We start from the raw sequence: 16,041 nt of genomic DNA, 5'->3' as shown, positions 1-16,041 counted from the left end.
CCCACGTCCAGCAATGAACAGATGTTCGGGTTGCCACCTAGCGGCAAAAAGACTCCACGCTGAGCAGCTGGCTTGTGCAGATGTATTGCTCCATTTTCTATATTTATTTATTTATTTATTTATTTGTCTGTCCCGGATCCGCAGAGTTTCTGAAAACATTAATGTACTTAAATAACGCACGCCCACGCGTAGGTGTTAAGAATAAATAGTACGAGATCTAGCGGCAGACTTTCATGAATTAAAACCACCAATCAAAATGCTACTCTTGGGTGAAATACGGAATATATTAATGTCATAGACGTTGATCTTTTGAAGTTTCTTTCTTTCTTGGAGGGTCTGATGAAAGCCTGGGTGTGTGTTTGAAGTGCGCAGAGCAGCTGGCTTTGTGTTTGTGGACTCCTCCCGTTGTGTGATGAAGTTCAGATGCGCGCCGTTGTTCCGTACGCGCGTCACCAGGGGCACAGAGGAGCTTCCCGACGCGAGGGGTGGATGGAGAAATGTGTGGATCACGATCACGGGAGGCTTTGCACATGACATTACCCACCCCTTGCCTCCTCGTTTGACTGACGCCCTTCGACTTTTACAGGATATGCCGCCACCCTTTGTGTGAACCGAGCTGCTTTGGATTCACAGATCCAGCCACCGTGTTTCGTTTCGCGTCTGTCTTCCAGCAGAGAAGCTCTACGGGGCGGCTCGGACCGTAAACATCGCCTCGGTCCCTGGCCTTTATGTTGTAGGTTACCCAGAGGAGCCTGAGTGCGTGTTTTATTTTTTCCCCCCTTTGATACAGGAAATGTTGGCATGGCTGCCTCGGGAGCACATAAGTGTCCGAAGAGCGAGAAGTTGGACGAGGCGCAGGCTTTGGCCAAGAGCTGCGCTGGGAGACCAGATTTCCTGCCTTGTGATGGACTCTCCATTTGCGCCACGCACAGTCACGGGAAGTGCTTCAAGCTGCACTGGTGCTGTCACTTGGGCTGGTGTCACTGTAAGTTTGTAGTTTATCAGCTGCATTTATTACAAATAATCGTTTCACACTGTCACCGAAGGCACTGCTGGCAAATGTGCGTGGTATTTGGTAGTTATGTGTCCGTGTTTAGTTAAAACCACACAAGCACTGTTGCCTTCCTCCCCTGAAAGGCTCAGAATGAGGCAGATATGAACTTTATTTGATAAACAAGTTATAACGCTTCACAGATATGTAAAGGTTGTCCATCAGTCTGATTTCTTACATGCGCCTACAGGCAGCATTGGCTTCCCCTCGGGAGAAGCTGATGTCGTTTCCTGTTATTTGATTGTTTGTTTGGTGTAACTTCTTCATTTTATAAGCCTTGCTGTACTCGCTCCTGTAATACTTCATCATCAGTTTATGTCTGACCGGAGTTAATTATACCCTTCCTCTTGCTATATGAATAGTTTATGCCGTCTAGACAATGGAGGCTGAACAATTCATAAATTTCGGATTTACTACTGTACAGCTCTGCTATTTTCTTGTTTTTTGAAAGCTTGTTTTTCAGGCTTTGTGAAACTGGTCGACACAGTCTGATGACACAAACCCGAATCACCACTTTCATTTCTCTTTTAAGGATGATTCCGTGTTTTATTTTTGAGCAAAAGTCCCGTAAAAGCAGACAATGACCAGACACTGTTATTCCCCCATGAAGCTACAGCCTGATAATTTACTTCTCTGTGCCACTGCTGTCCAAAAAACCCCAGATCACTCTTTTATTAGATTGGCAGTGAGTGTCGTTAACACTCACTAGGGCAGTAGAATATGTATTAATCCACTGCTGAAAATAGTCCCACACTAAATCCACTATTTACTCCCGTTTTTTAGTATTATGCCTTAACTGTGAAAATTCCTGAGCCACAGCTGTCTTTCTGACCCATTTTTTAAGATATACAACAGGGAGGACTGTTGGAAGGGCTGAACCCTTATTATTTATTTTTTTACCTACTGAAAAATGCAATTTGTTGACAACAACAAGAAATGGAATATTTCACCATCCTTTAATATGTTGTGGCCACAGCCCTCATCACATGCTCACACAAGTATCATGCACTCCAACTGCTGTTCTTGAGCCACAACACTGAACTCTGCAGCCTTGTAGTAATTTCATTTGTATCGACTATTGCATTGACTGTAATGGGGATGAAGTGCAGGGGTGCAGCTCCACTCGCACACGCACACTTTCCTTTCCACTTTGTGCGTGCGCCACACTCTCCATCTCCATTTGAACCTCCCTCGACCTGACACCCTGAGACCACCGCAGATTCCCAGTAGCCGTGCATGCACCTGACAGGATGCCCCTCTCTCTGTGCTGCCCTAATTTATCCCCATCTCTGCCTGCCCAGAAAATCCTCAGATCAGTGTAAAACACAATCACCATCTACCCTGCACCACTCACTCTGAGCTTATAGTGTGCAACTGCACAAGTCACATTGTAATCTTTGCTGTGTAATCGTTGGATTTAGACACCCGCCTCCGTCCGGAATGAGCCAGGCGGTTCTTGAAATATCAGATGTGGCAGAAAAATGATGAATTCCTTCCAGTGTTTATTACAAGCCACATACAGCATTTATGTCTGCACGCAAAGCCCATTCTGTGTTACATCATTTGTAAACATTCAGACTTGCTCCTCCTTTCTGTTTTTGAAATATTCATCACTCTGGCTGAAAGTGTGCCACAAAATGGACATAGAGCTTGTTATGCTATAGGAGAAAGAACCAGGCATATCCTAATGGAGCTTCTCACCTTCTCATCTCCTTCCACTGCAATTCAAAGGTTCCCCTCGCACCACGGTGAAAATAAACCAGCTAAGACTGCTGAATCAGGCAGAACCAGGGCACCCGGTGAGAGAAGTACACCAGCACGCCTTCACAAAGCCTTGCTGCTCGGCTCACGCCCTTCTCCTCTAGAAGTCCATAATAACGCTGGATGCAAAAGCAGGAAATGTTGTAACAGCCTTATCTTGTCACGTTTTCATTTTGAATGTGCCTGCGACAGCCGCCTGGAGTATAAACTTATTCTGAAGCTGATAATTGTGCATTCACCACAGGGAGTCTTGCCGGGCTGCCTTTTTAATTACATTTTTAATAGGTTCCCAGCAAAACAAATACAAAAGGTCACTGCGTATGAAGACTCGGTTCAGCAATTTAAATTCACAAACTAAAATTCTTTCCATTATCTCACCTGTAGAGCAGCACGAGATGATTAGGTGTGACTTAACGCCTGGCTTCTTCTATTTTTATGTGCCTGCTGCAAACTGAACGCATCCACAATGGATTTCTTCCAGTTTTCAATACTCAAAGGACTCAAATCATGTCTGCAGGCTAGCACAGGAAAAATATGTTGGATGGTCTTCCAGTGTTTTCCATTTAGTTGTAGAAACATTTGTCAAAAAAAAAAAAAAAATCAACCACGGAAAAAAGATGGTGGAAACTAGAATTGGATGTAGGTGGAAGCAATGTTCCCAGCTGGTGACAACATCAGTCCAAGCCTCTCATTAGCAGTAATTAGCTGTGTTTAGTGTCACCGCCAATATGTCATTTCTGATGAGAGCTTTTGCTCAAAGCGGCGCTGAAACCACCTGGTCTGAACACTTTTCCCCCCCCTTCTCTCACTTCTCTCACTTTATTCTTTAAGAACTGATTACAATTACCAAGCAGAGCAATGAATTACTCATTAAGAAAGCCTAACAGAGTCTGTAATGAGTCCTGAACAGTCTTGTCAGTCTGCTTGTACTCTGCCAGGACTAATTTCGAACTTGTAGATACAAGAAAATGGGATCTTTCTGTCAGGCTCCCACGGCAGTCTCATCCGTTACACCGCGCAGCAGAAGCTCGCAACTATTTCTAAAGGGAAATACGGAGATTTATTGAATACAGCCCTGCGCTGTATTGACCGGTTTGGTGACGGGTTCAAAATTTATAGCACTGCCGAATCATAAAAAGCTTCACCGGTTATAAAGGGATCAATATATTGTCAGCACAGGCCTGAGGGGATGTTTTTGATTGATTGCTCATGTTTAGGATCTGCAGCCCTTCAGTCGCTTTAAATGCTGGTGTATCAGTGATGGATGCAGAGCAGCATAAAAGTTCAGGAAGTTCTCGCTTTTGTTTTATTGGACAGGTTTGTGTTACTGCCATCTGACAAGAATAACTGACCAAGTTTTTTCTGAAAAGACTCCAACTTTGTCGTGTCCTTACTTAATTAATAAGAAGCGCATGGCCACAGGATTCATAATTTCCACGCTCAGTTGTTGCCCATGCAGAGGGCTTCAAATTGCCGCCTTCTTCTTTGTATAGAATTGAGGTTTTGGCTACTTTATTCAAATCGGTGTTTTGATCAAAATGAAGAAGGTTCATTTAATTTCTTCCTTCAAATGGTGCTAGAAGCAGTTTGTTGAACTATTTGTTATATACAGGAAAGTCTGCACAGCAGCCACTGTGATGGTTTTGATTTTAAATTCGTGGGCAGACAGCACAGGAGCTGTTTGTCCAATCAGATGCAGCTCGGGGTTCGTTGGAGGCTCTAGGAGAGAGAGAGAACCTTTTAGTTCTCTGTCTAGTGGTTTTTCCATTAAGTGTCTGATGCTGGAAAGTAACATGAGCCCTTCCTTTAGACTGCTGAAACTTGGAGCTGAACTGTAGAATACATCGTTACAGAGGAAAACACCACAACTGGCACGCAGTTTCTTTTAACAGGTCCGAAATTTAGGTGGCAAATTTGTTGTGATGTGATTTAAAAGGGCAGAAAAAAGCCTTAGCTGTTTCTTTTTGTGTGTGTCATGCGTGATGTGATATCCAGTATGTTTCCATTCCTGCTCCATTCCTGCGTTTTCCGTTAACCGAGGGAAAAACAATTGACTTTTTCATTAACAAGACACTTTGACAAGTCGCAGAAAGCACACGTGTAAATAATAAAATCAACAATGGCTGAAATTTGTTTAGCTGCTTCGGGCGCATTGATCATGCTGGCTCATTGTCTCTGTAATGGCTTACGGGACAGCGAAGCGTAACGGCGCCCTGTTATTAGTTCCTATGGATTCTTCTTAGACTGTAAAGCAGAGCCAAGTAATGGCCGGCAGGTGGGGACTTCTTTGGTTACACTGTGAAAAAGCCTACAGGAAAAACAACCCTCAAATGGCCTCAGTAGACACCTCCCTGATGATTTCATGGTCTCAACCTTTAGTTTCACATCCTACTGAAGACAACATTATGTTTATTTTGTAAATTACAGTCCCCATTAAAGTTGAAAACAATTATAAAGCAGGGCGGTGACCTATCACTGCTCCATGAGCATCCAGTGTCCCCTGATTTCTCAGAGACATCCCCCCTTCTTTGTGTCTGGTTTTAGAATGAGATGGCACAAACAAAGGGGTGACATCACGGTGGCCACCTATGGCCATTTTTTATATACAGCCTATGGTTTCTCTATTTGTGACAGCTCAAAATGTCTGCTATAACAAAGGCTCGCTTTGCTGATTGGTCACTAGAGCATCAATAGATCACTTTTGGCCTGCACAGAATGATTTCATAAGATAATTACAGATTGTTTAAGAGATCGATTCTTGGCTATTGTCGTCAGGAGTGATCAGTATCTCTTTTTAATGGACAAAAAAAGTCTTAAAGGGGAATTCCGTCAATTTTACACATCAGTGTGTGGTTACATATTTGGAGGAGCACTCATGTAAAGCTAAAAAAAATTCACTTTGAAGCCTTTGTGGCTCACACAAGGCAAGATAGATTGCCTTCAGTGCCTCTTGAGTCAGTGTAGGCTGGAGGTGTGCAGTTGAAAAGAAGTGAGCTTGACAGACATCTGTAACCTGCTCCTTATCTCTGCATGTGGCTACATTATCTGCTACCTGCACAACACACTTGAATCTCTAACCAAACTGTCACGTTTGAATTGCACTGACCAGAAAATAGTATTCTCTGAATAAAATAAATAAAAGAACTGTGTTAAAGCAGTGCAGTGCTAAATCAGTGGAGCGCTTTTCAGTGGTGCACTGTTTTGTGTGCACAGAGACACAGTCAAGAGTTTTTCATTATGGTTACAGACTAAACAGTGGACTTCCAAGTGGCTGCCTCCGGAGGCATGAAACAGGAAGCATGATGCCGGGTCAGACCGTCCTCTTCCATGAAACCTGAAACTTGTGTTGTTTCCCCTTAGCGCAGCCCCTTTTTGTTGGCCAGATTTAAACACAAAGAGCAGCGGATGTTGGAGCCTGTCGTATCCGCTGGCCGACTGGGCGCAGCAGCTGTTATGAGGAATGACAACAATCTGCTAAAATAATTGTTTTTGTTCGATGGGTTTTGCCAACATGCTGCTTTGAACTGGTATGTGGCACATTCAGTGGGCTACATAAAGCCAGTTGGCTTCAGCTCAAACATGCAAAATATCAAACTGAGGGGGATGTTAATGACTCATTCTCTGCTGAGGCTTCGATGTGAGCCAATATCGAAATGACATAATGTGTGTGTGATGCTGACTACATGTTGGGCTTGTCACAATAATCCAGCTGCAGCCGGTAGGGCGGTAGAAGAGTTGATATTTTTTACAGTGTGATTTTGAAGGGGAGCAGGGGACTGATGGGCTGCAGGCAGCATTTTCCAGAGAATCTACCTCCTGTATTAAAACAGTCTTTGCAGCCCTCGGCCAGCTACAGGCCCAGGAGAGAGGAGGCGTGGAAGATGGAGACGTGCGGTAGCAGAGGAGTACTCGACTCCCTCCTCTGAGCAATCTGTATCTCCCAGGGATAAGCTGCTTGTTCTTCCACCTCCTTATTAACCTCTTCAACTCTTGAGTTTTACTATAAATAACTTTGCGTCTTTACACAACATTCTTTGTGTACCGGTTCCAACACTTTATCTCGCTAAATAATCACTAAAATAATCCAGATGATGTTTTTTTATGTATATATTGAAGATACTCTTCATTCCCTGCTTTCGAATTGAAAAAGCTGCTTTCGTAATTAGAATTTTGTAATGAAAATCTGTTAATTCTTCACTGGCTTATTTACATCTCCTTTATTTAATGATCTCATTTATATCCCAAATGCTTTTAATCGGTCCCTGGTGAACTTGTTGCGTTTAGCTGGGTTTTAATTGTAACGTGATGAAAAGCTTTTTAGTCGAGAAAGAGTCATTCCTCCCCTTCACGATGTGCAAAGCGTGGCCCGCGCCCGGTCGACCGAGGCTGCCGTCAGCAGAAAAACACAGCGCTCGTGTTTGTGTTGAGAACCTCCCATTGTTTGACACCGAAGGACTGAAACCGTCTGACATTCAGTGTTGATGTTACAGCTGTCTGATGGGTTTTTTTATGCTGTCAATCTTTATTTGTAGCAGGACAAATTTCTCGTGGCATCATTTTGTCTGTTTGTCTGGGTATCTCTGACAAAAAGGACAAAAATATGTTTTTCCCTCTCAACCACTTTCAGGCAGATTTATCTTTAAACCCTCACTATTCAAGGACAACACTGTCACATTTGTTTTATTGTCTTCAAAATCCAAAACAAACAGCGAGGAACTAATTATATTAACAAGTTTTGCCTGTGTAGATAAAGCCTGTCTTGTTATTACTCCACTTTTCATTCTGTTGCCCTCCAAAAACTGCTAAACACTCAGTGAGTCACAGCATCGCATGCACGCACACTCCTTTATAATAGTTAATTTAGCTCTTTTCATTTCACAAATGCAAAAAGAAAAGAAACACGTTGAATGTTTTTGCTTTGTCCATGAATGAAAAATGTCCCACGCCGGGAGTTTGTACAGCATGCGGTGAATGTTGCCGACTGTCCTTTCTTTGTCGGGACATGTGGTCTTTGTTAGTGCGGAAATACAAACATGCACAGAGCGGCAGCACACGCAGAGGTCACCCAACAACTGACGTCTGACGTTGTCATGCGAGGGCTGCAGCACCGGGCAGCACATGGTTAGAGTACAGCTCAATATCAATAAAGCTGCTCAGACAGAGCTGGTGTTGGTTTCAGTCGTCACTGAGCGGTGTACCTACATACAGCCCTGTTAAAGCTATTGTTGAGTGCAATATTTATTTTAGTCAGAAAGGAAATGCAAGTTTTATCAATCTTACATCATTTTAATCGCTTGGAAAACCCAAACATATTCTGTGGGTAGTTTTCAGTTCCGGTGGATTGGTTTTATACAGCGGCGGGATTGGTAATTGGTTTACCAAGACAAATGAACTCATTTGTACACCTCAAAATTGACTCAGTTTACTGCAGTTTCAAGCCAGTGGTCTCAGAAGACAAAAAAATAATAATAATTGTGTGCACAGCATTGTCATCAGTGCCACCATGCTGGGCTTTTAGTATGCTGGGTGCTGGTATTTGTGTCCAAGCATAGTGTAGCTGATATTCCCATGTTGGTGTTGTTCTTGCATCGTAATTGCAGTGTGGGGAAAAATGTCCTTCATTGTATAAAACCCCTCTAGACCAAATCATCAACATTTCACGTGTTTTCTTTATTAATTTATACAATATAATAAATATACTATCAAGTCAGGTTTGTTGTTAGCCAGATTTACGTTACTTATGTTGGTTTGCTACAGCCTTCAATAGCTAACCTCTTGAATGCTTAGACAATGTCGTTGGTCAGTTGCGATGTTGATCCTGGACTGACATTATTTTTTGATGATGCAGGATCAACACCAACACAGGGATATCAGATCGTGTGTCCAAGCACCACCACTGATCTGATTATTCTGTTGGAAATCTGAGTGGCTGAATGTACAGAGATGAGGTGCTCCAACCTGTACTTATGATGTTCTTACTGTAGCACTGTGGCTATTTCAGGAGGACAGTGCCCGCCCCCTCTCTGCCAGCAGTAGAAAAGGCCTTTCTGAATCAGAAGGATAAACATTTAGTCCACATATGTCCACATGCTGGGTTGATAACCAATGACCACTGCAAAGCTGCAAGCTGCACTGATGGAAAGCAATGCCTTAACAACAGATCTGGACACTTGTGTGTAGAGCATCCAAAAGAGGCCAAACCTCGTATTATTGTCTTGCGTACACTTATATTGTTGGATTATAAAATCTAGTTAAAACTAGTTTAACAAGATCTCAATTCTAGTTTTTGGCTGTGTTAGACATTGGTACTTCAAACTGATATTTCTACACTATACAGAGAAGTGCACAAGGGTAGCTGACTCAGGAATTTTAAACTAAAAGCATCTATAAAGTTTCCTTGTAAACATTTACTATTATCCACTGTTTCTTGGATGTAACTTCTGGGTCTAAAAAATCAGTGAAGCCAAAGCTTTAAAGTTGCATTCTTTCTAACAGCCAACAGGAGGCGACTCCTCGGGTTATGAAAAAAAGTTTGATTACACTAAAGTCTATGGGAAAACTTTCCTTCGGCTCTCTTGATCTATGGTCTCAGAAAACAGTTTTCCTGATGTGTTTATGGTTTAAACTGATAGTGTTAAGTCTTACTGAAAACAACATGATATTATTTTTAAGTTATGGTCTCCATTATAGTTAAACTAGATGGAAAAGCAGAGTATGCTTTAGGGCTGGCCAACGTTGTGGTTGCTACTATATGAGCGTGAAGTGTACCTCAGTTTTTCACTTAGATTAGCCCGTCACTCATCATGTCTGGTATTAAAAACACTAAGCTGACTCAAGCCTTGGCTACAGGACTTTAATAAACAATTCAATAAGCGTTTAATTGATGTAGAAACCAAGGTCCCTCAATGAATCAAAAACCCCGCTGATGTAGTTTCTTTTAAACCTTACATTGAGTTTCTCTTTCTGTGTTGTTGACATGACTGACTTCATTTCTAAGCAAATGTCACCCTTGAACACTTCCTTCCATACAGAGGCCTTTGGGGGGTTTCACAAAAAGCTGGCCCAACGCCTTCATTTATTTTAAGCACGCAACCTGTTATAAGGAACCGAGAACGTCAGATGACGTCGTATTTTTCACTTGCAGATTCTCCACACGTTGGCAATTAAAGAACGATTAATATGAGAACATTTAAAAGGTTCTGTGTGTGCATTATGATTGTTTTCCGGCTTGCAGTCTTTTTTTATTTTTATTGGATGCGGCACATAGTCCCGGTATTAAAAAACAGAAGCTTGTTTTTTTTCCCCGACATATAAAGATTCTCTCTTCTCATTTTTTTCGTCAGATTATTGTAAGTGAGATTTATCACACATACCGTACTGTCCTCGGGGCTCACAGAAACAGTGATATTTCTAAGAAAGTGCAGACACCTTGTAAATTTACAGACGAGCTGCACTCCTTCTGCAGGGCTGCTGAGGACAAGCAGTGTTGGTGTAGTGTTAGCTCCATATGCCTGTCTGTTTTGTTGTCTGACTGTGCATCTGTCTGTCTCTTAGTATTGCTCATGGTATTTGAAACTCCAGATGGATGAATGCAATTAGATGTAATATGCTGAAAAAAAAAAGCAACTAAATGTCAACACATCTCCTTCTACAGCTTTAGCTCTCATTTGTTGCCGCTTTCAAGCCTGCCTGAATGGGCTCATCTCAGTCTGAACATGGACCATTGAGTTTCTCTCATTAAACAGAACAGCTACTCTACCCCCCTTTTTGTCTGCATCAATATTAGCTCTTGTGTTTGATATTAAAAATATTTACAAAGTCTACAGACATGAAGATCCAGCCACATCCGCTTTTAAACGCCTCGCACGCCGCGTGGCTAACGCAGTCTTGTGTAATTTAATAGTGAGGTGGTCGCGTGAGTTATTCAACAACGCTGCAGCTCATCTGTAAGGCTTGTGCTTTCTTTAAAAAAATGTTCTTCAGCATTGAAAACTCACTTTGTTCATTCATCAAAAAAAAAGATGGCCTCCTCCCTAATTTGAAGCAGTTTGATATTGTCAGTGTAGCCCAGGAGAAGAGTTTGATTGAATGGAACAAGGCAGCCACCAAAACAAAGGACAAGGACACACCATGAGAGGAAGAGAAGTGATGCGTAGGCTTGTCGTCTTCTGTACTTTCTCTCTCTCTCCTGGGAGCCAGTTAAACACACATCTGAACTGCAATATTCAGGCAGCACGGCCCAGAGTTGGAGGTGGTGGGCTGCAAACAGTGAGTAACATCTGGGAGCTGTTATTTTGAACTATCACCAGCAGAACTTAATGTGGCATGGCTTAGAGTCTTACAAAAAAAATCTGTAGAAACACAGTCACTGTGCAGAAAAAATGCTATTTATTGGATTGAGAATGCAGGCTGCCTCACATATTAGAGCTTTGTATTCACATTATGTCAGTAATTCTAGTGTTAATCATGAAAACATCAGGTTTAAATATTGTACACACAAACCCTGTTATTTATTTTGTTATATTTGAAGAATGAGTCTTGCATCAGTATTGAAGGGTCAGAAATGATTGTTGCTCCGCTCCAGCTGGCCTAAAGTTTACACTGTTTCAGTCTGGCTGCTGTTTCATTACAGATGTTGGAAAGAAGAAAGGCGTTTTTAATTTGGCAGCAGAAAATGCTTTGTTATCTCAAAATTACTCATAAGATTAAATAGGTGATCATCTGATTCTAGATAGATAGATAGATAGATGCAGTGTGGGGACTTTGTCAAAACTGATTAAATGAGTGCAGGAAAGTACAATCAGATTGTGCTCGATCATGCAGTACCATCTGGAAAGCATCTGATTGGCAGTGGTTAAATTTTTTAGCGTGATAATGATCCCAAACACACTGCCAAAACAGTAAAAGCATGCCTGGATAAAAAAAAAATGCACACAAAAACCCCCACAAGTCACAAAATATAAGGGCATTGCAAGACTTTGCATGATTTTACTGTGACATCTACAGGGATTTGTTAAGCTAGCATGTTTCTTAGATTTGGGCATGTATTGGAATGTGTGCGAGTGGTTGACGTTCACGTGCTCATGCCGTCTCCAGCATTGCTGTCGTGACTGAGGTTTTCAGTCATCCAGGTCGCTGTAGTCTAAGGAGCTTGGGAAGAAAGCGACTGGACTCCAAAATTTCTTCAAGAAATGTAAAGAAGTCTAGTCGCTTTCCTTCCAAGCTCCTTAGACTACAGCGACCTGGATGACTGAGAACCTACTCAAAAACCCAAATTTGATTTTTCCAGTGAAATTCTTGTCATATCGTTGATGCTTGTTGATGTACATTGTGTCACCCATAGAGAATGCTAATCCTCCTCTTCTATTAGTGTTCGTTTTAACTATATACTGACATTTTCTTGCCTTTTTGGGAGATATGGTGAACATGCAAGAACAGTGGTATATTACACAGGGCAACATTAGCTCTGAGTGAAAGCCGTGTTTCTCACTTTCAGATGAACATAATAAATCCTTGCTATTTTCTCCCCTTTTAAACATTTCCAGGGGAAAACACTTGAGCCATCAGCTGGTAAACCCTCCACAACATTTAGCTGCAGAATTTTTCTTTGTGTTGTTTGGTGTTTGGCAGGTAGTTTAGTGGGTTTGAAGAGTTTTTCCTTTCTTTTTTTCCTAAAAGCAGCTGCGTACTGATGAGATATGCAGATGACAGAGGTGGGAGTAAATGGTGAAGTTGTGGGTATGGAGACCAAAACGATTAGCTGAAAAATGCTACAAGTGGTTTAGGGGATAATTTTGTGTGGGTTTGTCACTACGTGCAACAGCTCTGCCGTACAAGTAGGCAGTGGTGTCATTGTTAAAATACAAATGAAGGTAATTGCATGTTTTGTTTTGTTTCTTTTTGTTTTTCTTTAGGCAAGTACGTGTACCAGCCCATGACCAATGTGTGCCAGCTGCCCAGCACGACCGTGCCGCCTGTTGGCTCAGAGTGCAGCAGCACCATCGACCTGTCCGTCTCTCTGGCCGAGCGCTTCCTGAAACTCGCCCCTTGCTTCAAGTCCCCGCCTCACCTGGAGTCTCCGAAGTACTGCGTGATCGCCGACCTGTTTGTGGACGACTACATCGTCAAACGTATCAATGGGAAGATGTGCTACGTGCAGCGTCCCCCGCCTCCTTTACCAGAGCCGCCTCGTCCTCCTACCCCCCCACCACCTGCTCCAGCTTTACCTACGGTTCCCCAAAATCCCAGCCAGGCTCAGCAACTGCCCAAACCGACGCCGTCAACCCAAAACGCACCTGCACCTGTGCAGCCAGTGCAGCAAGTGTACGGTGAACACAAACACCCCTCCCCGCTGGATAAGGTAAAAGGTCCCAAAATGGACCACTGTTCCTCGCCGTCAAGCTCCGAGGACTCCGGCATCAACGCCCTCGGTCTCCACTATCTGGAGTCCTGTGAGGAGGAGAGCGAGGAGGAGGAGGAGGATGACGAGTTGAGCACAGATGGAAACTCCAGCCCTGGGAGCCTCTGGGATCAAGATGACTGTTCTCTGCTCTCTCCCTCCAAGTCTATGATAGAAATCATCGAAAAGATTGAAACAACTGTGTAACCAACATGGCATCAAGGTGGAATTGATCTATAAGGAACATCAACGGAGCAGAAGCTTATTATTGAGAATAACTCTCAAGGATTTATGACATATGGACCAGTAGGAAACAAACCCCTTTCTAACGCTTCAGCAGGGCTTCGCCGGGTTGTTTTGGGATGAATTTGTTTTCCTGCAGGTGGCCGAGGACAGCGCACCTACAATCTGAAACAGCTTCTCCTCTGCCCACATCCTCTGCACGGATTGAATTTGCTGAACTTATTACAATAAAGACAGAAGCACAAGAATATCAAGAACATGCACAGTCTACCAAAAAGACCTCCTTTACATGGTCGTGTGGAGAAAAATCAAAAATACAAAAAAGAATCTAGAGTAGGTGCACGTCAGAGGAAATAGGAAAACAAGAAAAGGGGGACACTTTTTTGTGACACTTCTCTTTAGGTATATATTACTGGAGCTAAATTATGTATGAACCAAGGTGGTATGAGTATGTTTCACGATGATAATGAGCAGTTAGGTAATTATTGTGTTCTCCAGTCAGTCAGTCTGTCAGACTTTGGTCCAATTCAGCATTCGAGTGGCAGATAAGCATGCCGTCCCTCGTTCTCCGGTCAGTGGCTCCACCCACACATATTAGTAATTCTGACTCTTCAGCGTAATAACCACAAGGCCAGCTACCTCTCGTGGGCCTAAAGCACACCGGCCTTTTAACCCCTTAATTACTCAGCTCTGAGCTGCTCAGAGCAGGCACACCTGCTTTTATCGCATTATTAAAAAGAATTGTGGCCCACAGTTTGTCTGCACTTTACTGACACCATCACGGGCAGTAGGGTAGGTAGGTCAGTGTTTGACAATCAAGGATTACACAGAAGCACATTCCTATACTGAACCTGCCAGTGAGGACCAAGGATACCCTTATACCTTCTAAAAAAAATGTCTCAGACTTTACAGAAAATTCTTCTGACCACCTTTTCTGGTCAAGCTGAACTGAACGGCAGTCCCATTAAGCAAAACATGACTTGCACTGACCTCTATTAGCAGCCAAGAAATGAATAGCACGGACGCGTCTCCAGTACAGCTGCAGTGACAGGGAGGGATGTTGTCACAGTAGACACAAGTGAGACAAATATCGCTGAGGGAACACATCTAATTTATAATCTTATATTATGATAATAAAAATAATAACAATAATATTAATAATAATGAACCTACATTGTTAATTAGTTTGAGGACTTTTGAGAATGAAATGCCTTTTTCGTGATGACCAAAAGGGGGGTCTGGGGAGGTCATTCATTTTAGACTAGTAGGTCACATCTTAAAAGAGATTAGAGTGTGAGATAGGATGCCTGAATACCTGTTGTGATGTTGTGATTGACATAAGAAACGAGTAGCTTATTAGTCAGATAGTAAAATGAAGCCGGGCGGCGTCTTTTATTTTAATGTTTAAAAACATTATTTTCCAGAGAGCTATCAGCAAAAATCACCACAGTTATCACAAATATTTATGGCTGCAATGTTATAAGCACTAGATGTTTAAAAAAAAGATGATGAAGAAGAAAAAAATCATTTTGCATGACTGCATTCACTTGCAGGATTCCCTCATGTCAAACTCCAATTAAAAACATGCTATCAAAGAACAAAGAAACCCTGTATTAGTTATTAAAACAAGGTGTTTTTATTCAGGGACAGCCCTAGACATTACACTGAGCACAGTCCCTCATAATGCAGTTGAAGAAAAATGCATTTGGTTCTTATTCTTGTTATATTATTATTTTCATATGAATAAATCTTAATGAAACTCACTTTTTTCTCTCTCCTGCTTCATCTATTGTGGACAGCGTGAACACCCTCTGTAAAAAGAAAATTGAAATCTGTTTTGAAATGCACTCAAACGTCCTCCACACGACACACTGATGATGACTAATGCTCTCCAGAGCTGGAGTGGGTAACAAGAAAAAAACAAAGTAAAGTAAAGTGAGAGATACACTCGAACTGAGTCACTATTTCAGCTGTGGATGTCTGATCTAAACTGTGTTGAGGTATGTAGCTTACATTCCTGCCTTTGAAAGCTTTAATTACTTTGTGCTGCACATTTTAAACATTTTAAAGGGGGAGGAAAAACATTGGGAGTAGGTTGTAGTGGAAGATTTAAGATTGGATGCATTCTTTGCTTCAGCTTTATGTAAGACAAAAAACACTGAGCTTTTTCGATGGAGACAGAGCCCCCCCCCCAGTTTCCTCTGGGCTTCTGTCGCAGACAGTCTTCTCCACACTTCGTCTAGCAGCAGATTTTATGAGAGACCATGCAAGCTTCTTTCTCACCTTGACTGCAAACTGAGATTGATTTCTCCACGCTTCTTTTTCCCTTGCATTGTGTCTATCGATCCTTTGTGCAGAGAGAGAAAACCAAGGCTTGGATGAAATGCTAATCAGTTTATATAAATGTACATCCACTATTCTGCCCAAAGATGAAGAGGAGAGGAGTGGAATTGAATGCTGGAGAGCAGATGGCATAGAGTGGGAGAAGAAGAGGAAAACCTGAGAGAGAATTTGTGGAGGGAGTACAGCAACAGGCAAGAGATGTGGAAGCTCAATTAGCGGGATGATGATGATGCAAGCACATGTA

The 16,041-nt window shown here is 42.4% G+C and overlaps 1 protein-coding gene across 1 annotated transcript; it reads left to right on the top strand.

The window, feature by feature from the left end:
• The first annotated feature begins 344 nt into the window (after window positions 1–344).
• Window positions 345–15,217, top strand: zgc:162707 (UPF0524 protein C3orf70 homolog B). The gene is made up of 2 exons (XM_005453040.4): window positions 345–985; window positions 12,727–15,217. Exons 1-2 carry the CDS (start codon window positions 802–804, stop codon window positions 13,416–13,418), a joined length of 876 nt encoding a protein of 291 aa, XP_005453097.1. The 5' UTR covers window positions 345–801; the 3' UTR covers window positions 13,419–15,217.
• The last annotated feature ends 824 nt before the right edge of the window (window positions 15,218–16,041 follow it).

Source organism: Oreochromis niloticus, linkage group LG16 (assembly GCF_001858045.2).
Source record: "Oreochromis niloticus isolate F11D_XX linkage group LG16, O_niloticus_UMD_NMBU, whole genome shotgun sequence".
Taxonomy (NCBI): Eukaryota; Metazoa; Chordata; class Actinopteri; order Cichliformes; family Cichlidae; genus Oreochromis; species Oreochromis niloticus.
This window is presented reverse-complemented; position numbering and strand designations above follow the sequence as displayed.